The following is a 26,462-nucleotide window of genomic DNA, read 5'->3' as shown; positions in this document are numbered from 1 at the left end:
ATTTAACAAAATGTGGACAAAGTCAAGGGGTCTGAATACTTTTCAAATGCACTGTATGCTCCTATAGTCTTCACAGGAGGAGACTGATTGTGTCAGTCATGATTCAACAAGCATTCAGAATCAAGATTACACTCTGATGTGCAACACTAGGCACACCATGCACCTTTCCTTGACATACCGCACAACTTCAAACATGGCAGGTCAATTTCTAACAATAATCACTGTGCAAAAATATCAAAGTCTATGGTACGTGTATGTACTCTGTCCTCCCCATAAAAACATCATCATCAATCCTATCATGACTTGCTGGGCAGGTTTATATATCTTCTACACTGTAATACTGTCTACAGAACAAGGTTCAATAACATCCGTGATGTCAGGCCGCCACACCATACGAAGTGATAGATTTAACATTTCCTGTCAGGCCTGTCTGTCTCCGTTAAAGGGCAGGGAGGGACAGCACAGATACATGCTCTGGGCAGTAAAAGTCAGGGTTTGACTCCAATAGTGGTTCAGATCAACTCTCTGGATCAGAGATTCTATTTACGTCCAATAACATATTTCTGTGCAGGTCATGCCCCCTCCCCCACATGCCCCCTCCCCCATTAAAAACAGGTATTGCTACATCAAAAAGTTTCTCAACTGGTCCCTGAAACAGAATAAAACAAATATATGTTTTTCACAACACATGTCAACAAACCACCTGTTGGTCACTATCCACAGTCCCAGCTGGTGAAAAACCTTTGAATTATCAACATGTACAGTCCCCTCTCCACCTCCTATCAGCAGCCACAGCCCCAACCTTCTCCGCCCATGTCTTTGCTGTTGAGTTTGAAGCTTTCCGTCACATTCTCGTTGAACATGGGTCCCCCGTGGCGCAGGATGAGCTCGGCGGCCATCTTGTTAAAGGCCTCATCGACGTTGGAGGCGTCTTTGGCCGATGTCTCAATGGCCGTCAGGAACTCCAGCTGGTGGGCCATGGTCTGGGCATCTTCTAACGACACCTCACGCTGATCCACCAGGTCAGACTTATTCCCTGAGGATAGAGAGGAGGACCAAGCAGAGGGAGGACAGATGAGAGGTGAGGGGGGAGAGGACAGGTGAGGAGAGGTGAGGGTGGAATGAGGTGAGGGTGGAAGATGGGAGAGGACAGGTGGGATGAGGTGAGGGTGGAAGAGGGGAGAGGACAGGTGGGATGAGGTGAGGGTAGAAAGGGGAGAGAACAGGTGGGATGGGGTGAGGGTGGAATGAGGTGAGGGTGGAAGAGGGGAGAAGGGAAGGGGACAGGTGAGGGAAGAGGAGAGGTGAGGGGGACAGGTAAGGGGAGAGGAGGAGAGGTGAGGAGAACAGGTGAGGGAAGATGAGGAGAGGTGAAGAGGTGAGGAGGAGAGTTGAGGAAAAGGAGGAGGAACGGTAAAGATGAGAGGACAGGAGGAGAGAGAGGTGAGAGTCGAGGTGGGGACACAATGGGGTATTTGGTATTTCTTCTATTTCATTAGGATCCCCATTAGCTGTTGCAGAGTCAATCAGTCCATAGGGGCCAGTCAGCCAGCCAGTCAGTCCATATGGGCCACTATGTCAGTTAGTCCAAAAGGGCCAGTCAGTCAGACAGCCAGTCAGCCCATGGGGGTCAGTCAGTCAATAGAGGCCAGTCAGTCAGTCCATAGAGGCCATTAACTCAACGTGTCAACGTGTCAGTCCATAGGGGCCAGTCAGCCAGCCAGTCCATACATAGGGGCCAGTCAGCCAGCCAGCCAGTCCATACATAGGGACCAGTCAGCCAGCCAGCCCATAGGGACCAGCCAGTCCATAGGGACCAGTCAGCCAGTCCATACATAGGGACCAGTCAGCCAGTCCATACATAGGGACCAGTCAGCCAGTCCATACATAGGGACCAGTCAGCCAGTCCATACATAGGGACCAGTCAGCCAGTCCATACATAGGGACCAGTCAGCCAGTCCATACATAGGGACCAGTCAGCCAGTCCATAGGGACCAGTCAGTCAGCCAGCCAGTCCATAGGGACCAGTCAGCCAATACATACATAGGGACCAGTCAGCCAGTCAGCCAGTCCATACATAGGGACCAGTAAGCCAGTCCATACATAGGGATCAGTCAGCCAGTCCATACATAGGGACCAGTCAGCCAGCCCATACATAGGGACCAGTAAGCCAGTCCATACATAGGGATCAGTCAGCCAGTCCATACATAGGGACCAGTCAGCCAGTCCATACATAGGGACCAGTCAGCCAGTCCATACATAGGGACCAGTCAGCCAGCCCATACATAGGGACCAGTCAGCCAGCCCATACAGGGACCAGTCAGCCAGCCCATACATAGGGACCAGTCAGCCAGCCCATACATAGGGACCAGTCAGCCAGTCCATACATAGGGACCAGTCAGCCAGTCCATACATAGGGACCAGTCAGCCAGTCCATACATAGGGACCAGTCAGCCAATACATACATAGGGGCCAGTCAGCCAATACATACATAGGGGCCAGTCAGCCAATACATAGGGGCCAGTCAGCCAATACATAGGGACCAGTCAGTCAGCCAGCCAGTCCATAGGGACCAGTCAGCCAGTCCATAGGGACCAGTCAGCCAGTCCATAGGGACCAGTCAGTCAGCCAGCCAGTCCATAGGGACCAGTCAGCCATACATACATAGGGACCAGTCAGCCAATACATACATAGGGACCAGTCAGCCAGTCAGCCAGTACATAGGGACCAGTAAGCCAGTCCATACATAGGGATCAGTCAGCCAGTCCATACATAGGGACCAGTCAGCCAATACATAGGGACCAGTCAGCCAGTCCATACATAGGGACGGGTCAGCCAGTCCATACATAGGGACCAGTCAGCCAGTCCACACATAGGGACCAGTCAGCCAGTCCATACATAGGGACCAGTCAGCCAGTCCATACATAGGGACCAGTCAGCCAATACATACATAGGGGCCAGTCAGCCAATACATACATAGGGGCCAGTCAGCCAATACATAGGGGCCAGTCAGCCAGTCAGCCAATACATAGGGACCAGTCAGTCAGCCAGCCAGTCCATAGGGACCAGTCAGCCAGTCCATAGGGACCAGTCAGCCAGTCCATAGGGACCAGTCAGCCAGTCCATAGGGGCCAGTCAGCCAGTCCATAGGGGCCAGTCAGCCAGTCCATAGGGGCCAGTCAGGGAGGGGCCAGTCAGCCAGCCAGTCCATACATAGGGACCAGTCAGCCACATACATACATAGGGACCAGTCAGCCAATACATAGGGGCCAGTCGGCCAGTCAGCCAGACAGTCCATACATAGGGACCAGTCAGCCAGTCCATACATAGGGACCAGTCAGCCAGTCCATACATAGGGACCCGTCAGCCAGTCCATACATAGGGACCCGTCAGCCAATACATACATAGGGACCAGTCAGCCAGTCAGCCAGTCCATACATAGGGACCAGTCAGCCAGTCCATACATAGGGACCAGTCAGCCAGTCCATACATAGGGACCAGTCAGCCAGTCCATACATAGGGACCAGTCAGCCAGTCCATAGGGACCCAGTCAGCCAGCCAGTCCATAGGGACCAGTCAGCCAATACATGCATAGGGACCAGTCAGCCAGTCAGCCAGTCCCATAGGGACCAGTAAGCCAGTCCATACATAGGGATCAGTCAGCCAGTCCATACATAGGGACCAGTCAGCCAGTCCATACATAGGGACCAGTCAGCCAGTCCATACATAGGGACCAGTCAGCCAGTCCATACATAGGGACCAGTCAGCCAGTCCATACATAGGGACCAGTCAGCCAGCCCATACATAGGGACCAGTCAGCCAGCCCATACATAGGGACCAGTCAGCCAGCCCATACATAGGGACCAGTCAGCCAGCCCATACATAGGGACCAGTCAGCCAGCCATACATAGGGACCAGTCAGCCAGTCCATACATAGGGACCAGTCAGCCAGTCCATACATAGGGACCAGTCAGCCATACATACATAGGGACCAGTCAGCCAATACATACATAGGGGCCAGTCAGCCAATACATACATAGGGGCCAGTCAGCCAATACATAGGGGCCAGTCAGCCAGTCCATAGGGACCAGTCAGTCAGCCAGCCAGTCCATAGGGACCAGTCAGCCAGTCCATAGGGACCAGTCAGCCAGTCCATAGGGACCAGTCAGTCAGCCAGCAGGTCCATAGGGACCAGTCATACATAGGGACCAGTCAGCCAATACATACATAGGGACCAGTCAGCCAGTCCATACATAGGGACCAGTAAGCCAGTCCATACATAGGGACCAGTCAGCCAGTCCATACATAGGGACCAGTCAGCCAGTCCATACATAGGGACCAGTCAGCCAGTCCATACATAGGGACCAGTCAGCCAGTCCACACATAGGGACCAGTCAGCCAGTCCACACATAGGGACCAGTCAGCCAGTCCACACATAGGGACCAGTCAGCCAGTCACATAGGGACCAGTCAGCCAGTCCATCCATAGGGACCAGTCAGCCAGTCCATACATAGGGGCCAGTCAGCCAATAGATACATAGGGGCCAGTCAGCCAATACATAGGGGCCAGTCAGCCAATACATAGGGACCAGTCAGTCAGCCAGCCAGTCCATAGGGACCAGTCAGCCAGTCCATAGGGACCAGTCAGCCAGTCCATAGGGACCAGTCCGCCAGTCCATAGGGGCCAGTCAGCCAGCCAGTCCAGGGGCCAGTCAGCCAGCCAGTCCATAGGGGCCAGTCAGCCAGCCAGTCCATAGAGGCCAGTCAGCCAGCCAGTCCATACATAGGGACCAGTCAGCCAATACATACATACATAGGGACCAGTCAGCCAATACATAGGGACCAGTCAGCCAGTCAGACAGTCCATACATAGGGACCAGTCAGCCAGACAGTCCATACATAGGGACCAGTCAGCCAGTCCATACATAGGGACCAGTCAGCCAGTCCATACACAGGGACCCGTCAGCCAGTCCATACATAGGGACCCGTCAGCCAGTCCATACATAGGGACCAGTCAGCCAGTCCATACATAGGGACCAGTCAGCCAGTCCATACATAGGGACCAGTCAGCCAGTCCATACATAGGGACCAGTCAGCCAGTCCATACATAGGGTCCAGTCAGCCAGTCCATACATAGGGACCAGTCAGCCAGTCCATAGGGACCAGTCAGCCAGTCAGTCCGTCAGTCCATAGGGACCAGTCAGCCAGTCAGTCCATAGGGACCAGTCAGCCAGTCAGTCAGTCAGTCCATAGGGACCAGTCAGCCAGTCAGTCAGTCAGTCCATAGGGACCAGTCAGCCAGTCAGTCAGTCCATAGGGACCAGTCAGCCAGTCAGTCAGTCCATAGGGACCAGTCAGCCAGTCAGTCAGTCCATAGGGACCAGTCAGCCAGTCAGTCAGTCCATAGGGACCAGTCAGCCAGTCAGTCAGTCCATAGGGACCAGTCAGCCAGTCAGTCAGTCCATAGGGGCCAGTCAGTCAGTCAGTCAGTCAGTCCATAGGGGCCAGTCAGTCAGTCAGTCAGTCCATAGGGGCCAGTCAGTCAGTCAGTCAGTCCATAGGGGCCAGTCAGTCAGTCCATAGGGGCCAGTCAGTCAGTCCATAGGGGCCAGTCAGCCAGTCCATAGGGGCAAGTCAGCCAGTCCATAGGGGCCAGTCGGCCAGTCCATAGGGGCCAGTCGGCCAGTCCAGGGGCCAGTCGGCCAGTCCATAGGGGCCACCAGTCCATAGGGGCCAGTCGGCCAGTCCATAGGGGCCAGTCAGCCAGTCCATAGGGGCCAGTCAGCCAGTCCATAGGGGCCAGTCAGCCAGTCCATAGGGGCCAGTCAGCCAGTCCATAGGGGCCAGTCAGCCAGTCCATAGGGGCCAGTCAGCCAGTCCATAGGGGCCAGTCAGCCAGTCCATAGGGGCCAGTCAGCCAGTCAGTCAGTCCATAGGGGCCAGTCAGTCCGTCCATAGGGACCAGTCAGCCAGTCAGTCCATAGGGACCAGTCAGCCAGTCAGTCCATAGGGACCAGTCAGCCAGTCAGTCCATAGGGGCAAGTCAGCCAGTCCAGCCAGTCAGCCCAGTCCATAGGGGCCAGTCGGCCAGTCCATAGGGGCCAGTCGGCCAGTCCATAGGGGCCAGTCAGCCAGTCCATAGGGGCCAGTCAGCCAGTCCATAGGGGCCAGTCAGCCAGTCCATAGGGGCCAGTCAGCCAGTCCATAGGGGCCAGTCAGCCAGTCCATAGGGGCCAGTCAGCCAGTCCATAGGGGCCAGTCAGCCAGTCCATAGGGGCCAGTCAGCCAGTCAGTCAGTCCATAGGGGCCAGTCAGTCCGTCCATAGGGACCAGTCAGCCAGTCCGTCCATAGGGACCAGTCAGCCAGTCCGTCCAGACCAGTCAGCCAGTCAGTCCATAGGGACCAGTCAGCCAGTCAGTCCATAGGGACCAGTCAGCCAGTCAGTCCATAGGGCCAGTCAGCAGTCCATAGGGGCCAGTCAGCCAGCCCAGGGGCCAGTCAGCCAGTCCATAGGGGCCAGTCAGCCAGTCCATAGGGGCCAGTCAGCCAGTCCATAGCCAGTCAGCCAGTTCATAGGGGCCAGTCAGCCAGTTCATAGGGGCCAGTCAGCCAGTCAGTCAGTCCATAGGGGCCAGTCAGTCAGTCCATAGGGACCAGTCAGCCAGTCCATAGGGACCAGTCAGCCAGTCCATAGCGACCAGTCAGCCAGTCCATAGCGACCAGTCAGCCAGCCAGTCCATAGGGACCAGTCAGCCAGTCCATAGGGGCCAGTCAGCCAGTCCATAGGGGCCAGTCAGCCAGTCCATAGGGGCCAGTCAGCCAGTCCATAGGGGCCAGTCAGCCAGTCCATAGGGGCCAGGACTGGCCCCAGTCCGTCCATTGCGTCCATAGGGGCCAGTCAGCCAGTCCATAGGGGCCAGTCAGCCAGTCAGTCAGTCCATACATAGGGACCAGTAAGCCAATACATACATAGGGACCAGTCAGCCAGTCCATACATAGGGACCAGTCAGCCAGTCCATACATAGGGATCAGTCAGCCAGTCCATACATAGGGACCAGTCAGCCAATACATAGGTACCAGTCAGCCAGTCCATACATAGGGACCAGTCAGCCAGTCCATACATAGGGACCAGTCAGCCAGTCCACACATAGGGACCAGTCAGCCAGTCCACACATAGGGACCAGTCAGCCAGTCCATACATAGGGACCAGTCAGCCAGTCCATACATAGGGACCAGTCAGCCAATACATACATAGGGGCCAGTCAGCCAATACATAGGGACCAGTCAGTCAGCCAGCCAGTCCATAGGGACCAGTCAGCCAGTCCATAGGGACCAGTCAGCCAGTCCATAGGGACCAGTCAGCCAGTCAGCCAGTCCATAGGGGCCAGTCAGCCAGTCCATAGGGGCCAGTCAGCCAGTCCATAGGGGCCAGTCAGCCAGTCCATAGGGGCCAGTCAGCCAGTCCATAGGGGCCAGTCAGCCAGCCAGTCCATACATAGGGACCAGTCAGCCAATACATACATACATAGGGACCAGTCAGCCAATACATAGGGGCCAGTCGGCCAGTCAGCCAGACAGTCCATACATAGGGACCAGTCAGCCAGTCCATACATAGGGACCAGTCAGCCAGTCCATACATAGGGACCCGTCAGCCAGTCCATACATAGGGACCCGTCAGCCAATACATACATAGGGACCAGTCAGGCAGTCAGTCAGTCAGTCCATAGGGACCAGTCAGCCAGTCAGTCAGTCCATAGGGACCAGTCAGCCAGTCAGTCAGTCCATAGGGACCAGTCAGCCAGTCAGTCAGTCCATAGGGACCAGTCAGCCAGTCAGTCAGTCCATAGGGACCAGTCAGCCAGTCAGTCAGTCCATAGGGGCCAGTCAGTCAGTCAGTCCATAGGGGCCAGTCAGTCAGTCAGTCAGTCAGTCCATAGGGGCCAGTCAGTCAGTCAGTCAGTCCATAGGGGACCAGTCCATAGGGGCCAGTCAGTCAGTCCATAGGGGCCAGTCAGTCAGTCCATAGGGGCCAGTCAGTCAGTCCATAGGGGCCAGTCAGCCAGTCCCAGTCAGCCAGTCCATAGGGGCCAGTCAGCCAGTCCATAGGGGCCAGTCGGCCAGTCCAGGGGCCAGTCGGCCAGTCCATAGGGGCCAGTCAGCCAGTCCATAGGGGCCAGTCAGCCAGTCCATAGGGGCCAGTCAGCCAGTCCATAGGGGCCAGTCAGCCAGTCCATAGGGGGTCACCAGTCCAGGGGCCAGTCAGCCAGTCCATAGGGGCCAGTCAGCCAGTCCATAGGGGCCAGTCAGCCAGTCCATAGGGGCCAGTCAGCAGTCAGTCAGTCCATAGGGGCCAGTCAGTCCGTCCATAGGGACCAGTCAGCCAGTCCGTCCATAGGGACCAGTCAGCCAGTCCGTCCATAGGGACCAGTCAGCCAGTCAGTCCATAGGGACCAGTCAGCCAGTCAGTCCATAGGGACCAGTCAGCCAGTCAGTCCATAGGGGCCAGTCAGCAAGTCCATAGGGGCCAGTCAGCCATAGGGGCCAGTCAGCCAGTCCATAGGGGCCAGTCAGCCAGTCCATAGGGGCCAGTCAGCCAGTCCATAGGGGGTCAGCCAGTTCAGGGGCCAGTCAGCCAGTTCATAGGGGCCAGTCAGCCAGTCAGTCAGTCCATAGGGGCCAGTCAGTCAGTCCATAGGGACCAGTCAGCCAGTCCATAGCGACCAGTCAGCCAGTCCATAGCGACCAGTCAGCCAGTCCATAGCGACCAGTCAGCCAGCCAGTCCATAGGGACCAGTCAGCCAGTCCATAGGGGCCAGTCAGCCAGTCCATAGGGGCCAGTCAGCCAGTCCATAGGGGCCAGTCAGCCAGTCCATAGGGGCCAGTCAGCCAGTCCAGGGGCCAGGACTGGCCCCAGTCCGTCCATTGGGTCCATAGGGGCCAGTCAGCCAGTCCATAGGGGCCAGTCAGCCAGTCAGTCAGTCCATACATAGGGACCAGTAAGCCAATACATACATACATAGGGACCAGTCAGCCAGTCCATACATAGGGACCAGTAAGCCAGTCCATACATAGGGATCAGTCAGCCAGTCCATACATAGGGACCAGTCAGCCAATACATAGGGACCAGTCAGCCAGTCCATACATAGGGACCAGTCAGCCAGTCCATACATAGGGACCAGTCAGCCAGTCCACACATAGGGACCAGTCAGCCAGTCCACACATAGGGACCAGTCAGCCAGTCCATACATAGGGACCAGTCAGCCAGTCCATACATAGGGACCAGTCAGCCAATACATACATAGGGGCCAGTCAGCCAATACATACATAGGGGCCAGTCAGCCAATACATAGGGGCCAGTCAGCCAATACATAGGGACCAGTCAGTCAGCCAGCCAGTCCATAGGGACCAGTCAGCCAGTCCATAGGGACCAGTCAGCCAGTCCATAGGGACCAGTCAGCCAGTCCATAGGGGCCAGTCAGCCAGTCCATAGGGGCCAGTCAGCCAGTCCATAGGGGCCAGTCAGCCAGTCCATAGGGGCCAGTCAGCCAGCCAGTCCATACATAGGGACCAGTCAGCCACATACATACATAGGGACCAGTCAGCCAATACATAGGGGCCAGTCGGCCAGTCAGCCAGACAGTCCATACATAGGGACCAGTCAGCCAGTCCATACATAGGGACCAGTCAGCCAGTCCATACATAGGGACCAGTCAGCCAGTCCATACATAGGGACCAGTCAGCCAATACATACATAGGGACCAGTCAGCCAGTCAGCCAGTCCATACATAGGGACCAGTCAGCCAGTCCATACATAGGGACCAGTCAGCCAGTCCATACATAGGGACCAGTCAGTCAGCCAGCCAGTCCATAGGGACCAGTCAGCCAATACATGCATAGGGACCAGTCAGCCAGTCCATACATAGGGACCAGTAAGCCAGTCCATACATAGGGACCAGTCAGCCAGTCCATACATAGGGACCAGTCAGCCAGCCCATACATAGGGACCAGTCAGCCAGCCCATACATAGGGACCAGTCAGCCAGCCCATACATAGGGACCAGTCAGCCAGCCCATACATAGGGACCAGTCAGCCAGTCCATACATAGGGACCAGTCAGCTAATACATACATAGGGGCCAGTCAGCCAATACATACATAGGGGCCAGTCAGCCAATACATAGGGGCCAGTCAGCCAGTCAGCCAATACATAGGGACCAGTCAGTCAGCCAGCCAGTCCATAGGGACCAGTCAGCCAGTCCATAGGGACCAGTCAGCCAGTCCATAGGGACCAGTCAGTCAGCCAGCCAGTCCATAGGGACCAGTCAGCCAATACATACATAGGGACCAGTCAGCCAATACATACATAGGGACCAGTCAGCCAGTCCATACATAGGGACCAGTAAGCCAGTCCATACATAGGGACCAGTCAGCCAGTCCATACATAGGGACCAGTCAGCCAGTCCATACATAGGGACCAGTCAGCCAGTCCCACATAGGGACCAGTCAGCCAGTCCACACATAGGGACCAGTCAGCCAGTCCATACATAGGGACCAGTCAGCCAGTCCACACATAGGGACCAGTCAGCCAGTCCATCCATAGGGACCAGTCAGCCAGTCCATCCATAGGGACCAGTCAGCCAGTCCATACATAGGGGCCAGTCAGCCAATAGATACATAGGGACATGTCAGCCAATACATAGGGGCCAGTCAGCCAATACATAGGGACCAGTCAGTCAGCCAGCCAGTCCATAGGGACCAGTCAGCCAGTCCATAGGGACCAGTCAGCCAGTCCATAGGGACCAGTCAGCCAGTCCATAGGGGCCAGTCAGCCAGTCCAGGGGCCAGTCAGCCAGCCAGTCCATAGGGGCCAGTCAGCCAGCCAGTCCATAGGGGCCAGTCAGCCAGCCAGTCCCATAGGGACCAGTCAGCCAATACATACATACATAGGGACCAGTCAGCCAATACATAGGGACCAGTCAGCCAGTCCATACATAGGGACCAGTCAGCCAGTCCATACATAGGGACCAGTCAGCCAGTCAGTCCAGTCCATAGGGGCCCAGCCAGTCCAGGGGCCAGTCAGGCCATAGGGACCAGTCCAGTCAGCCAGTCCCATAGGGCCAGTCAGCCAGTCCCATAGGGGCCAGTCAGCCAGTCCATAGGGCCAGTCAGCCAGCCAGTCCATAGGGCCAGTCAGCCAGTCCATAGGGGCCAGTCAGCCAGTCCATAGGGGCCAGTCAGCCAGTCCAGCCAGTCAGTCCAGGGCCAGTCAGCCAGTCCATAGGGACCAGTCAGCCAGTCCATAGGGACCAGTCAGCCAGTCCATAGGGACCAGTCAGCCAGTCCATAGGGACCAGTCAGTCAGCCAGCCAGTCCATAGGGACCAGTCAGCCAATACATACATAGGGACCAGTCAGCCAGGGCCATACATACATAGGGACCAGTCAGCCAGTCCATACATAGGGACCAGTCAGCCAGCCAGTCCATAGGGACCAGTCAGCCAGTCCATAGGGACCAGTCAGCCAGTCCATAGGGACCAGTCAGTCAGCCAGCCAGTCCATAGGGACCAGTCAGCCAATACATACATAGGGACCAGTCAGCCAATACATACATAGGGACCAGTCAGCCAGTCCATACATAGGGACCAGTAAGCCAGTCCATACATAGGGACCAGTCAGCCAGTCCATACATAGGGACCAGTCAGCCAGTCCATACATAGGGACCAGTCAGCCAGTCCACACATAGGGACCAGTCAGCCAGTCCACACATAGGGACCAGTCAGCCAGTCCATACATAGGGACCAGTCAGCCAGTCCACACATAGGGACCAGTCAGCCAGTCCATCCATAGGGACCAGTCAGCCAGTCCATCCATAGGGACCAGTCAGCCAGTCCATACATAGGGCCAGTCAGCCAATAGATACATAGGGACATGTCAGCCAATACATAGGGGCCAGTCAGCCAATACATAGGGACCAGTCAGTCAGCCAGCCAGTCCATAGGGACCAGTCAGCCAGTCCATAGGGACCAGTCAGCCAGTCCATAGGGACCAGTCAGCCAGTCCATAGGGGCCAGTCAGCCAGCCAGTCCATAGGGGCCAGTCAGCCAGCCAGTCCATAGGGGCCAGTCAGCCAGCCAGTCCATAGGGGCCAGTCAGCCAGCCAGTCCATACATAGGGACCAGTCAGCCAATACATACATACATAGGGACCAGTCAGCCATAGGGATACATAGGGACCAGTCAGCCAGTCCATACATAGGGACCCGTCAGCCAGTCCATACATAGGGACCAGTCAGTCAGTCCATAGGGGCCAGTCAGCCAGTCCATAGGGGCCAGTCGGCCAGTCCATAGGGGGCCAGTCGGCCAGTCCATAGGGGCCAGTCGGCCAGTCCATAGCCAGTCAGCCAGTCCATAGGGGCCAGTCAGCCAGTCCATAGGGGCCAGTCAGCCAGTCCATAGGGGCCAGTCAGCCAGTCCATAGGGGCCAGTCAGCCAGTCAGTCAGTCCATAGGGGCCAGTCAGCCAGTCCGTCCATAGGGACCAGTCAGCCAGTCCGTCCATAGGGACCAGTCAGCCAGTCCGTCCATAGGGACCAGTCAGCCAGTCCGTCCATAGGGACCAGTCAGCCAGTCAGTCCATAGGGACCAGTCAGCCAGTCAGTCCATAGGGACCAGTCAGCCAATAGGGACCAGTCAGCCAGTCAGTCCATAGGGGCCAGTCAGCCAGCCCATAGGGGCCAGTCAGCCAGCCCATAGGGGCCAGTCAGCCAGCCCATAGGGGCCAGTCAGCCAGTCCATAGGGGCCAGTCAGCCAGTCCATAGGGGCCAGTCAGCCAGTCCATAGGGGCCAGTCAGCCAGTTCATAGGGGCCAGTCAGCCAGTTCATAGGGGCCAGTCAGCCAGTCAGTCAGTCCATAGGGGCCAGTCAGTCAGTCCATAGGGACCAGTCAGCCAGTCCATAGCGACCAGTCAGCCAGCCAGTCCATAGGGACCAGTCAGCCAGTCCATAGGGGCCAGTCAGCCAGTCCATAGGGGCCAGTCAGCCAGTCCAGGGGCCAGTCAGCCAGTCCATAGGGGCCAGTCAGCCAGTCCATAGGGGCCAGTCAGCCAGTCCATAGGGGCCAGTCAGCCAGTCCAGTCCATAGGGGCCAGTCAGTCCAGGGACCAGTCAGCCAGTCCGTCCATAGGGACCAGTCAGCCAGTCCGTCCATAGGGACCAGTCAGCCAGTCCGTCCATAGGGACCAGTCAGCCAGTCCGTCCATAGGGACCAGTCAGCCAGTCAGTCCATAGGGACCAGTCAGCCAGTCAGTCCATAGGGACCAGTCAGCCAATAGGGACCAGTCAGCCAGTCAGTCCATAGGGGCCAGTCAGCCAGTCCATAGGGGCCAGTCAGCCAGCCCATAGGGGCCAGTCAGCCAGCCCATAGGGGCCAGTCAGCCAGCCCATAGGGGCCAGTCAGCCAGTCCATAGGGGCCAGTCAGCCAGTTCAGGGGCCAGTCAGCCAGTCAGTCAGTCCATAGGGGCCAGTCAGCCAGTCCATAGGGACCAGTCAGCCAGTCCATAGCGACCAGTCAGCCAGTCCATAGCGACCAGTCAGCCAGCCAGTCCATAGGGACCAGTCAGCCAGTCCATAGGGACCAGTCAGCCAGTCCATAGGGGCCAGTCAGCCAGTCCATAGGGGCCAGTCAGCCAGTCCATAGGGGCCAGTCAGCCAGTCCATAGGGGCCAGTCAGCCAGTCCGTCCATAGGGGGCCAGTCAGTCCAGCCAGTCGTCCATAGGGGCCAGTCAGCCAGTCCATAGGGGCCAGTCAGCCAGTCCGTCCATAGGGGACCAGTCAGCCAGTCCGTCCATAGGGGCCAGTCAGCCAGTCCGTCCATAGGGGCCAGTCAGCCAGTCCGTCCATAGGGGCCAGTCAGCCAGTCCGCCCATAGTCAGCCAGTCCGTCCATAGGGGACCAGTCAGCCAGTCCGTCCATAGGGACCAGTCAGCCAGTCCGTCCATAGGGACCAGTCCAGCCAGTCCGTCCATAGGGACCAGTCAGCCAGTCCGTCCATAGGGACCAGTCAGCCAGTCCGTCCATAGGGACCAGTCAGCCAGTCCGTCCATAGGGACCAGTCAGCCAGTCCGTCCATAGGGACCAGTCAGCCAGTCCGTCCATAGGGACCAGTCAGCCAGTCCGTCCATAGGGACCAGTCAGCCAGTCCGTCCATAGGGACCAGTCAGCCAGTCCGTCCATAGGGACCAGTCAGCCAGTCCGTCCATAGGGACCAGTCAGCCAGTCCGTCCATAGGGACCAGTCAGCCAGTCCGTCCATAGGGACCAGTCAGCCAGTCCGTCCATTGGGACCAGTCAGCCAGTCCGTCCATTGGGACCAGTCAGCCAGTCCGTCCATTGGGACCAGTCAGCCAGTCCGTCCATAGGGACCAGTCAGCCAGTCCGTCCATAGGGACCAGTCAGCCAGTCCGTCCATAGGGACCAGTCAGCCAGTCCGTCCATAGGGACCAGTCAGCCAGTCCGTCCATAGGGACCAGTCAGCCAGTCCGTCCATAGGGACCAGTCAGCCAGTCAGTCCATAGGGACCAGTCAGCCCAGTCAGTCCATAGGGGCCAGTCAGCCAGTCAGTCAGTCCATAGGGGCCAGTCAGTCAGTCCATAGGGGCCAGTCAGTCAGTCCATAGGGGCCAGTCAGCCAGTCCATAGGGGTCCGTCAGCCAGTCCATAGGGGCCAGTCAGCCAGTCAGTCCATAGGGGCCAGTCAGGGACCTGTCAGGCAGTCCATACATAGGGACCAGTCAGCCAGTCCATACATAGGGACCAGTCAGCCAGTCCATATATAGGGACCAGTCAGCCAGTCCATACATAGGGACCAGTCAGCCAGTACATAGGGCCAGTCAGCCAGCCAATACATAGGTGCCAGTCAGCCAGTCCATACATAGGGGCCAGTCAGCCAGTCCATACATAGGGACCAGTCAGCCAGTCCATACATAGGGACCAGTCAGCCAGTCCATACATAGGGACCAGTCAGCCAGTCCATACATATGGACCAGTCAGCCAGTCCATACATAGGGACCAGTCAGCCAGCCCATACATAGGGACCAGTCAGCCAGTCCATACATAGGGACCAGTCAGCCAGTCCATCCATAGGGGCCAGTCAGCCAATACATACATAGGGGCCAGTCAGCCAATACATAGGGGCCAGTCAGCCAATACATAGGGACCAGTCAGTCAGCCAGCCAGTCCATAGGGGCCAGTCAGCCAGCCAGTCCATAGGGGCCAGTCAGCCAGCCAGTCCATAGGGGCCAGTCAGCCAGCCAGTCCATAGGGGCCAGTCAGCCAGCCAGTCCATAGGGGCCAGTCAGCCAGCCAGTCCATACATAGGGACCAGTCAGTCAGTCCATAGGGACCAGTCAGCCAGTCAGTCAGTCCATAGGGACCAGTCAGCCAGTCAGTCAGTCCATAGGGACCAGTCAGCCAGTCAGTCAGTCCATAGGGACCAGTCAGCCAGTCAGTCAGTCCATAGGGACCAGTCAGCCAGTCAGTCAGTCCATAGGGACCAGTCAGCCAGTCAGTCAGTCCATAGGGACCAGTCAGCCAGTCAGTCAGTCCATAGGGACCAGTCAGCCAGTCAGTCAGTCCATAGGGACCAGTCAGCCAGTCAGTCAGTCCATAGGGACCAGTCAGCCAGTCCATAGGGACCAGTCAGCCAGTCAGTCAGTCCATAGGGGCCAGTCAGTCAGTCAGTCAGTCCATAGGGGCCAGTCAGTCAGTCCATAGGGGCCAGTCAGCCAGTCCATAGGGGCCAGTCAGCCAGCCCATAGGGGCCAGTCAGCCAGTCCATAGGGGCCAGTCAGCCAGTCCATAGGGGCCAGTCAGCCAGTCCATAGGGGCCAGTCAGCCAGTCCATAGGGGCCAGTCAGCCAGTCAGTCAGTCCATAGGGGCCAGTCAGTCCGTCCATAGGGACCAGTCAGCCAGTCAGTCAGTCCATAGGGGCCAGTCAGTCAGTCAGTCCATAGGGGCCAGTCAGTCAGTCCATAGGGGCCAGTCAGCCAGTCCATAGGGGCCAGTCAGCCAGTCCATAGGGGCCAGTCAGCCAGTTCATAGGGGCCAGTCAGCCAGTCAGTCAGTCCATAGGGGCCAGTCAGTCAGTCCATAGGGACCAGTCAGCCAGTCCATAGCGACCAGTCAGCCAGTCCATAGCGACCAGTCAGCCAGTCCATAGCGACCAGTCAGCCAGCCAGTCCATAGGGACCAGTCAGCCAGTCCAGTAGGGGCCAGTCAGCCAGTCCGTCCATAGGGGGCCAGTCAGCCAGTCCGTCCATAGGGGCCAGTCAGCCAGTCCGTCCATAGGGGCCAGTCAGCCAGTCCGTCCATAGGGGCCAGTCAGCCAGTCCGTCCATAGGGGCCAGTCAGCCAGTCCGTCCATGGGGGGCCAGTCAGCCAGTCCATAGGGGCCAGTCAGTCAGTCCATAGGGGCCAGTCAGTCCATAGGGACCAGTCAGCCAGTCCGTCCATAGGGGCCAGTCAGCCAGTCCGTCCATAGGGGCCAGTCAGCCAGTCCGTCCATAGGGGCCAGTCAGCCAGTCCGTCCAGGGGCCAGTCAGCCAGTCCGTCCATAGGGGCCAGTCAGCCAGTCCGTCCATAGGGGCCAGTCAGTCAGTCCGTCCATAGGGGCCAGTCAGTCAGTCCATAGGGACCAGTCCGTCCATAGGGACCAGTCGGCCAGTCCGTCCATAGGGACCAGTCGGCCAGTCCGTCCATAGGGACCAGTCGGCCAGTCCGTCCATAGGGACCAGTCGGCCAGTCCGTCCATAGGGACCAGTCGGCCAGTCCGTCCATAGGGACCAGTCGGCCAGTCCGTCCATAGGGACCAGTCGGCCAGTCCGTCCATTGGGACCAGTCGGCCAGTCCGTCCATTGGGACCAGTCGGCCAGTCCGTCCATAGGGACCAGTCGGCCAGTCCGTCCATAGGGACCAGTCAGCCAGTCCGTCCATAGGGACCAGTCAGCCAGTCCGTCCATAGGGACCAGTTAGCCAGTCAGTCCATGCATAGGGGTCAGTCAGCCAGTCCATAGGGGCCAGTCAGTCCATAGGGGCCAGTCAGTCAGTCCACAGGGGCCTGTCAGCCAGCCAGCCAGTCCATAGGGGCCTGTCAGCCAGCCAGCCAGTCCATAGGGGCCAGTCAGCCAGCCAGCCAGTCCATATGGGCCAGTCAGCCAGCCAGCCAGCCAGTCCATATGGGCCAGTCAGCCAGCCAGTCCATAGGGGCCAGTCAGCCAGCCAGTCCATAGGGGCCAGTCAGCCAGTCAATACATAGGGGCCAGTCAGCCAGTCAATACATAGGGGCCAGTCAGCCAGTCAGTCTATACATAGGGGCCATTCAGCCAGTCAGTCCAAAGGGGCCAGTCAGCCAGTGAGTCAGTCAATGCATAGGGGCCAGTCAGCCAGTCCGTCCATAGGGACCAGTCAGCCAGTCAGTCCATAGGGACCAGTCAGCCAGTCAGTCCATAGGGACCAGTCAGCCAGTCAGTCCATAGGGACCAGTCAGCCAGTCAGTCCATAGGGACGAGTCAGCCAGTCCGTCCATAGGGACCAGTCAGCCAGTCCGTCCATAGGGACCAGTCAGCCAGTCCGTCCATAGGGACCAGTCAGCCAGTCCGTCCATAGGGACCAGTCAGCCAGTCCGTCCATAGGGACCAGTCAGCCAGTCCGTCCATAGGGACCAGTCAGCCAGTCCGTCCATAGGGACCAGTCAGCCAGTCCGTCCATAGGGACCAGTCAGCCAGTCCGTCCATAGGGACCAGTCAGCCAGTCCGTCCATAGGGACCAGTCAGCCAGTCCGTCCATAGGGACCAGTCAGCCAGTCCGTCCATAGGGACCAGTCAGCCAGTCAGTCCATAGGGGCCAGTCAGCCAGTCCATAGGGGCCAGTCAGCCAGTCCATAGGGGCCAGTCAGCCAGTCCATAGGGGCCAGTCAGCCAGTCCATAGGGGCCAGTCAGCCAGTCCATAGGGGCCAGTCAGCCAGTCCAGTCCATAGGGGCCAGTCAGCCAGTCCATAGGGGCCAGTCAGCCAGTCCATAGGGGCCAGTCAGCCAGTCCAGGGGCCAGTCAGCCAGTCCATAGGGGCCAGTCAGCCAGTTCATAGGGGCCAGTCAGCCAGTTCATAGGGGCCAGTCAGTCAGTCCATAGGGGCCAGTCAGCCAGTTCATAGGGGCCAGTCAGCCAGTCCATAGGGACCAGTCAGCCAGTCAGTCCATAGGGACCAGTCAGCCAGTCAGTCCATAGGGACCAGTCAGCCAGTCAGTCCATAGGGACCAGTCAGCCAGTCAGTCCATAGGGACCAGTCAGCCAGTCAGTCCATAGGGACCAGTCAGCCAGTCAGTCCATAGGACCAGACCAGTCAGTCCATAGGGACCAGTCAGCCAGTCAGTCCATAGGGACCAGTCAGCCAGTCAGTCCATAGGGACCAGTCAGCCAGTCAGTCCATAGGGACCAGTCAGCCAGTCAGTCCATAGGGGCCAGTCAGCCAGTCAGTCCATAGGGGCCAGTCAGCCAGTCAGTCCATAGGGCCAGTCAGCCAGTCAGTCCATAGGGGCCAGTCAGCCAGTCAGTCCATAGGGGCCAGTCAGCCAGTCAGTCCATAGGGACCAGTCAGCCAGTCAGTCCATAGGGACCAGTCAGCCAGTCAGTCCATAGGGACCAGTCAGCCAGTCAGTCCATAGGGACCAGTCAGCCAGTCAGTCCATAGGGACCAGTCAGCCAGTCAGTCCATAGGGACCAGTCAGTCCATAGGGACCAGTCAGCCAGTCAGTCCATAGGGACCAGTCAGCCAGTCAGTCCATAGGGACCAGTCAGCCAGTCAGTCCATAGGGACCAGTCAGCCAGTCCGTCCATAGGGACCAGTCAGCCAGTCCGTCCATAGGGACCAGTCAGCCAGTCAGTCCATAGGGGCCAGTCAGCCAGTCCATAGGGGCCAGTCAGCCAGTCCATAGGGGCCAGTCAGCCAGTCCATAGGGGCCAGTCAGCCAGTCCATAGGGGCCAGTCAGCCAGTCCATAGGGGCCAGTCAGCCAGTCCATAGGGGCCAGTCAGCCAGTCCATAGGGGCCAGTCAGCCAGTCCATAGGGGCCAGTCAGCCAGTCCATAGGGGCCAGTCAGCCAGTCCATAGGGGCCAGTCAGCCAGTTCATAGGGCCAGTCAGCCAGTTCATAGGGGCCAGTCAGTCAGTCCATAGGGCCAGTCAGCCAGTTCATAGGGGCCAGTCAGCCAGTCCATAGGGACCAGTCAGCCAGCCAGTCCATAGGGACCAGTCAGCCAGTCAGTCCATAGGGACCAGTCAGCCAGTCAGTCCATAGGGACCAGTCAGCCAGTCAGTCCATAGGGACCAGTCAGCCAGTCAGTCCATAGGGACCAGTCAGCCAGTCAGTCCATAGGGACCAGTCAGCCAGTCAGTCCATAGGGACCAGTCAGCCAGTCAGTCCATAGGGACCAGTCAGCCAGTCAGTCCATAGGGACCAGTCAGCCAGTCAGTCCATAGGGACCAGTCAGCCAGTCAGTCCATAGGGGCCAGTCAGCCAGTCAGTCCATAGGGGCCAGTCAGCCAGTCAGTCCATAGGGGCCAGTCAGCCAGTCAGTCCATAGGGGCCAGTCAGCCAGTCAGTCCATAGGGGCCAGTCAGCCAGTCAGTCCATAGGGACCAGTCAGCCAGTCAGTCCATAGGGACCAGTCAGCCAGTCAGTCCATAGGGACCAGTCAGCCAGTCAGTCCATAGGGACCAGTCAGCCAGTCAGTCCATAGGGACCAGTCAGTCCATAGGGACCAGTCAGCCAGTCAGTCCATAGGGACCAGTCAGCCAGTCAGTCCATAGGGACCAGTCAGCCAGTCAGTCCATAGGGACCAGTCAGCCAGTCAGTCCATAGGGACCAGTCAGCCAGTCAGTCCATAGGGACCAGTCAGCCAGTCAGTCCATAGGGACCAGTCAGCCAGTCAGTCCATAGGGACCAGTCAGCCAGTCAGTCCATAGGGACCAGTCAGCCAGTCAGTCCATAGGGACCAGTCAGCCAGTCAGTCCATAGGGACCAGTCAGCCAGTCAGTCCATAGGGACCAGTCAGCCAGTCAGTCCATAGGGACCAGTCAGCCAGTCAGTCCATAGGGACCAGTCAGCCAGTCAGTCCATAGGGACCAGTCAGCCAGTCAGTCCATAGGGACCAGTCAGCCAGTCCATAGGGGCCAGTCAGCCAGTCCATAGGGGCCAGTCAGCCAGTCCATAGGGGTCAGTCAGCCAGTCAGTCTATACATAGGGGCCATTCAGCCAGTGAGTCAGGTCAATGCATAGCGGCCAGTCAGCCAGTACATGGGGACCAGTTAGCCAGTCAGTCCATGCATAGGGGTCAGTCAGCCAGTCCATAGGGGCCAGTCAGTCCATAGGGGCCAGTCAGTCCACAGGGGCCTGTCAGCCAGCCAGCCAGTCCATAGGGGCCTGTCAGCCAGCCAGCCAGTCCATAGGGGCCTGTCAGCCAGCCAGCCAGTCCATAGGGGCCAGTCAGCCAGCCAGCCAGTCCATAGGGGCCAGTCAGCCAGCCAGCCAGTCCATATGGGCCAGTCAGCCAGCCAGCCAACCAGTCCATATGGGCCAGTCAGCCAGCCAGTCCATAGGGACCAGTCAGTCAGTCCATAGGGGCCAGTCAGTCAGTCCATAGGGGCCAGTCAGTCAGTCCATAGGGGCCAGTCAGTCAGTCCATAGGGGCCAGTCAGTCAGTCAGTCCATAGGGGCCAGTCAGCCAGTCCATAGGGGCCAGTCAATACATAGGGTATTTGGGACTTTATTAGGATCCCCATTAGCGGTTGCAAAATCAGCAGCTACTCTTCCTGGGGTCCACACAAAACATAATACAGAACATTAATAGACAAGAACAGCTCAAGGACAGAACTACACATGTAAAAAAGGCACACGTAGCCTACATATCAATACATACACACAAACTATCTAGGTCAAATAGAGGAGAGGCGTTATGCCTTGAGATGTTGCTTTATCTGTTTTTAAAAAACATAGGATGATTTATGAAGACCAGGGATAAACATTATCAAGCATGTTACTGATGTAAGTAAGTAATAAACTAACTAGCAACCCTTTATTAGGATAGTCCATCTGTTGATGCTCTACAGACCATCAGTAACATTTCAACTATCTACTAACCCTAACCCTTACCCTAACTTTAACCCCTAACTGTTACCTAACTGGAAATTAATCATTCAGCTATCCATCTATAGATGGACTATCCAGATAAAGTCTGACCCTAGTAACTAACAACTAACCGATGAGCAGGGGTACAATGTTTGACCCTCCGTATTTCTTGACGTCCTCCATCCACTTGGGCACAGCCATGAATGTTGCTCTCTTAGTGATGTCATAGGCAATGACGGCTCCGTTGGTGCTGCGGTAATAACTCTGGGTGATCGTCCTGAAACGTTCCTGGCCTGCCGTGTCCCAGATCTGCAGCTGGACAACAACATATTCAACCCAGGGTTATCTCACAGAGTTAGCCCTAACCCCAGGTAATCTCACAGAGTTAGCCCTAACCCCGGGTAATCTCACAGAGTTAGCCCTAACCCCGGGTAATCTCACAGAGTTAGCCCTAACCCCGGGTAATCTCACAGAGTTAGCCCTAACCCGGGTAATCTCACAGAGTTAGCCCTAACCCTGGGTAATCTCAGAGTTAGCCCTAACCCTGGGTAATCTCACAGAGTTAGCCCTAACCCCAAATAAAATAAAATTGTATTTGTCACATACACATGGTTAGCAGATGTTAATGCGTTCCGACAATGCAGTAATAATCCAACAAGTAATCTAACTAACAATTCCAAAAAGAAACTACTGTCTTATACACAGTCTAAGGGGATAAAGAATATGTACATAAAATATATGAATGAGTGATGGTACAGAGCAGCTTAGGCAAGATACAGTAGATGGTATAGAGTACAGTATATACATATGAGATGAGTATGTAAACAAAGTGGCATAGTTAAAGTGGCTAGTGATACATGTATTACATAAGGATGCAGTAGATGATATAGAGTACAGTATATACGTATACATATGAGATGAATAATGTAGGGTATGTAAACATTATATTAGGTAGCATTGTTTAAAGTGGCTAGTGATATATTTTACATCATTTCCCATCAATTCCCATTATTAAAGTGGCTGGAGTTGAGTCAGTGTGTTGGCAGCAGCCACTCAATGTTAGTGGTGGCTGTTTAACAGTCTGATGGCCTTGAGATAGAAGCTGTTTTTCAGTCTCTCGGTCCCAGCTTTGATGCACCTGTACTGACCTCGCCTTCTGGATGATAGCGGGGTGAACAGGCAGTGGCTCGGGTGGTTGTTGTCCTTGATGATCTTTATGGCCTTCCTGTAACATCGGGTGGTGTAGGTGTCCTGGAGGGCAGGTAGTTTGCCCCCGGTGATGAGTTGTGCAGACCTCACTACCCTCTGGAGAGCCTTACGGTTGTGGGCGGAGCAGTTGCCGTACCAGGCGGTGATACAGCCCGCCAGGATGCTCTCGATTGTGCATCTGTAGAAGTTTGTGAGTGCTTTTGGTGACAAGCCGAATTTCTTCAGCCTCCTGAGGTTGAAGAGGCGCTGCTGCGCCTTCTTCACGATGCTGTCTGTGTGAGTGGACCAATTCAGTTTGTCTGTGATGTGTATGCCGAGGAACTTAAAACTTACTACCCTCTCCACTACTGTTCCATCGATGTGGATAGGGGGGTGTTCCCTCTGCTGTTTCCTGAAGTCCACAATCATCTCCTTAGTTTTGTTGACGTTGAGTGTGAGGTTATTTTCCTGACACCACACTCCGAGGGCCCTCACCTCCTCCCTGTAGGCCGTCTCGTCGTTGTTGGTAATCAAGCCTACCACTGTTGTGTCGTCCGCAAACTTGATGATTGAGTTGGAGGCGTGCGTGGCCACGCAGTCGTGGGTGAACAGGGATTACAGGAGAGGGCTCAGAACGCACCCTTGTGGGGCCCCAGGTAATCTCACAGAGTTAGCCCTAACCCCGGGTAATCTCACAGAGTTAGCCCTAACCCAGGGTTATCTCACAAAGTTAGCCCTAACCCAGGGTAATCTCAGAGCTAGTAAACTACACATATTATCATTGGCAGTGGGCTTCCCCAGTGATTAATCCCCACGCACTGCAAGCCAGGGGAAAACAAATACATATTACAACCTGTGTTGTGATAATTGCGTTGTTTGCTCTATAACATGTAAGTTCATATGCCTTGACACTGTGATATATTGGCCTAAGGATGAGACAAGACACAGTGGCAGAATAAATTCAACCACACCTTTGTTTCATCACCAAACCAGAGAGCAACATCTGTCTAGTGAAGTCCACAAAGCATATTGCATGTAACAAACATGACCTACAGCAGTCAATCAAGTTAATGTTTCAGACAATGTTTGAGACCACTAAACAGCTACTAATTTAGAAACCAGGAGAGTCAGGCTACCGCAAGTCACAAAGAACCCAGGAGAGTCAGGCTACCGCAAGTCACAAAGAACCCAGGAGAGTCAGGCTACCGCAAGTCACAAACAACCCAGGAGAGTCAGGCTACCGCAAGTCACAAAGAACCCAGGAGAGTCAGGCTACCACAAGTCACAAAGAACCCAGGAGAGTCAGGCTACCGCAAGTCACAAACAACCCAGGAGAGTCAGGCTACCGCAAGTCACAAAGAACCCAGGAGAGTCAGGCTACCACAAGTCACAAAGAACCCAGGAGAGTCAGGCTACCGCAAGTCACAAACAACCCAGGAGAGTCAGGCTACCGCAAGTCACAAAGAACCCAGGAGTCAGGCTACCGCAAGTCAAAGAACCCAGCAGCTGCTTCCACTATTCCAGCACCATTTCAACATCATCAAATCACCTATGCTTAGTCTAATACAGTGACAACTAAAAGATACCAAAAACAATATAGTTCAATCAAAGTAAGCTAAATATGATGAGGCTCTCCATGGTTCTAATTTCTGTGTGTGTGTGTGTGTTCGTGCAAGTAGAAAAAACATGTTGACTCACCCTACTTATTGAGAAACGCCGATGCCATCCTCTCATGTTGACTGTCATACAGTACAAGCTTTTAGTTTTTGTCCTAGCCTACCTGGCTAAAATGCAGTGGTGGAAAAAGTACCCAATTGTCATACTTGAGTAAAAGTATAGATACCTTAATAGAAAGTTACTCAAGTAAAAGTCACCCAGTAAAATACTCCTTGAGTAAAAGTCTAAAAGTATGGGCATTAATATGGAGTTGGTCCTCACTTTGCTGCTATAACAGCCTCCACTCTTCTGGGAAGGCTTTCCACTAGATGTTGGAACATTGCTGCGGGGACTTGCTTCCATTCAGCCACAAGAGCATTAGTGAGGTCAGGGCACTGATGTTGGGTGATTAGGCCTGGCTCACAATCGGCGTTCCAATTCATCCCAAAGCTGTTCAATGGGGTTGAGGTCAGGTCTCCGTGTAGGCTAGTCAAGTTCTTCCACATTGATCTCGACAAACCATTTCTGTATGGACCTCGCTTTGTGCATGGGGCCTTCCCCAAACGGTTAGCACAAAGCTGGAAGCACAGAATAGCCTAGAATGTCATTGTGTGCTGTAGCGTTAAGCTTTCTCTTCATTGGAACTAGGGCCTGAACCATGAAAAACAGCCGCAGACCATTATTCCTCCTCCACCAAACTTTACAGTCAGCGCTATGCATTGAGGCAGGTAGCGTTCTCCTGGCATCCTCCAAATCCAGACTCGTCCGTTGGACTGCCAGATGGTGAAGCATTTCCATTTTTTTTAAATATTTTTTATTTCACCTTTATTTAACCAGGTAGGCCAGTTGAGAACAAGTTCTCATTCACAAGAGACCTTGCCAAGAATAAAGCAAAGCAATGCGACACAAACACAGAGTTACACATGGGATAAACAAATGCCAAGTCAATAACACAATAGAAAATCTATATACAGTGTGTGCAAATGAAGCAAGGTTGGGGAGGTAAGGCAATAAATAGGCCATAGTGGCAAAATAATTACAATTTAGCATTAACACTGGAATAGATGTGCAGAAGATGATGTGCAAGTACAGATACAGTTGTGCAATTGCTCCTGAGTCCAATGGCAGCGAGCTTTACACCACTCCAGCCGACGGTTGGCTGCTCAGCCATGGAAACCCATTTCATGAAGCTCCCAACAAACAGTTATTGTGCTGACGTTGCTTCCAGAGGCAGTTTAGACCTCGGTAGTGAGTGTTGCAACCGAGGACAGACGATTTTTTACACGCTTCAGCGGTCCCGTTCTGAGTTTGTGTGGCCTACCACTTCGCTGGCTGAGCCGTTGTTGCTCCTAGATGTTTCGACTTCACAATAACAGCACTTACAGCAGAGAAGAAATTTGACAAACTGACTTGTTGGAAAAGTGGCATCCTATGGCCGTGCCACGTTGAAAGTCACTGAGCTCTTAGGTACGGGCCATTCTACTGCCAATGTTTGTCTATGTTGATTGCATGGCTGTGTGCTCGATTTATACACCTGTCAGCAACAGGTGTGGCTGAAAAAGCTGAATCCACTCATTTGAAGGGGTGTCCACATACTGCTGTATATACAGTGAGTAGTGGCAGCATAGAGACCCTGAGGGATGACTGCTCTGATAGATGGCGGCAGAGCTGGACCCTATTGCAAATGCTCGCTGGCTTCCCTTGGATTCAATGCTATGGGTGTCAATAATGTCATACAGCATCACTACACACAGAGCTGTTTCGCTTTCTCGGGTGGTTTCTCTGGTGAGTGTCCATTCAGCCTCTTGCGAATTGAAGGAAAATGATGAAACACAGAGTAACGAAATAAAAATATTTGATGTATTTATTTTAGTGTAGTGGGGGATCCATTTTGATGGGAAGCCTGGCTTCCCTTGGCATCCATGAATACGCGCCACTGTCTATTGTTGACTTTGGTTAACAGTCACATAGGCTAGGCTTGGGAATTGATCAATTCACATCAGGTTACTTTAGCTATAGCTACTAACCTTCACTCTCTTCCCTTGAATATCCATTGTCTTCATGGTAAAGTCCACTCCGATGGTATTTCCTTGTCTTTCCATGAAATTACCAGACTTGAACCGTTGAACCACACAAGTTTTGCCAACACCTACATCTCCCACTAAAACTATTTTAAAAACAAAGTCATAGCTGTCATCCGTCTCCAGTAACGTTAATGACATTGTCGATGCGACTGGTGGCTGTTTCTTAGATAACTACAAAGTTATCGTCGATGTTACATGAGTGTTTTATAACAACGCTAGAATATTATCTGTCTACAATGCAAAACTGACGTGGAGAAAAGTCGGCACCAACAGAATTGCCAACGCGGAAGGCAAAAGTACAGTTTTAGGTATCCTTCAACCGCGCCTGACTGTTTCAACACGGACTAGATAAACGCTA

General features: G+C 55.1%; 1 protein-coding gene across 2 annotated transcripts; it reads right to left on the bottom strand.

Moving 5' to 3' along the window:
• Window positions 1-610: 610 nt before the first annotated feature.
• On the bottom strand, window positions 611-26,462 carry rab43 (RAB43, member RAS oncogene family). Of its 2 annotated transcripts, none has more exons than XM_042306108.1 (3): window positions 26,048-26,462; window positions 21,308-21,485; window positions 611-1,036 (listed from the first exon to the last, which is right to left on the bottom strand). In XM_042306108.1, the coding sequence occupies exons 1-3, from the start codon at window positions 26,240-26,242 to the stop codon at window positions 783-785; spliced, it is 627 nt and encodes a 208-aa protein (XP_042162042.1). In that variant the 5' UTR covers window positions 26,243-26,462; the 3' UTR covers window positions 611-782. The 2 variants fall into 2 exon arrangements, with proteins under 2 accessions (XP_042162042.1, XP_042162041.1); XM_042306107.1 differs by having other exon boundaries at window positions 21,308-21,491; window positions 26,048-26,457.

The sequence above is a fragment of the Oncorhynchus tshawytscha genome, linkage group LG25 (genome assembly GCF_018296145.1).
Source record: "Oncorhynchus tshawytscha isolate Ot180627B linkage group LG25, Otsh_v2.0, whole genome shotgun sequence".
Classification (NCBI taxonomy): domain Eukaryota; kingdom Metazoa; phylum Chordata; class Actinopteri; order Salmoniformes; family Salmonidae; genus Oncorhynchus; species Oncorhynchus tshawytscha.
Note: the sequence above shows the minus strand (reverse complement) of the source record. Positions and strands in the feature narration are given on the sequence as shown.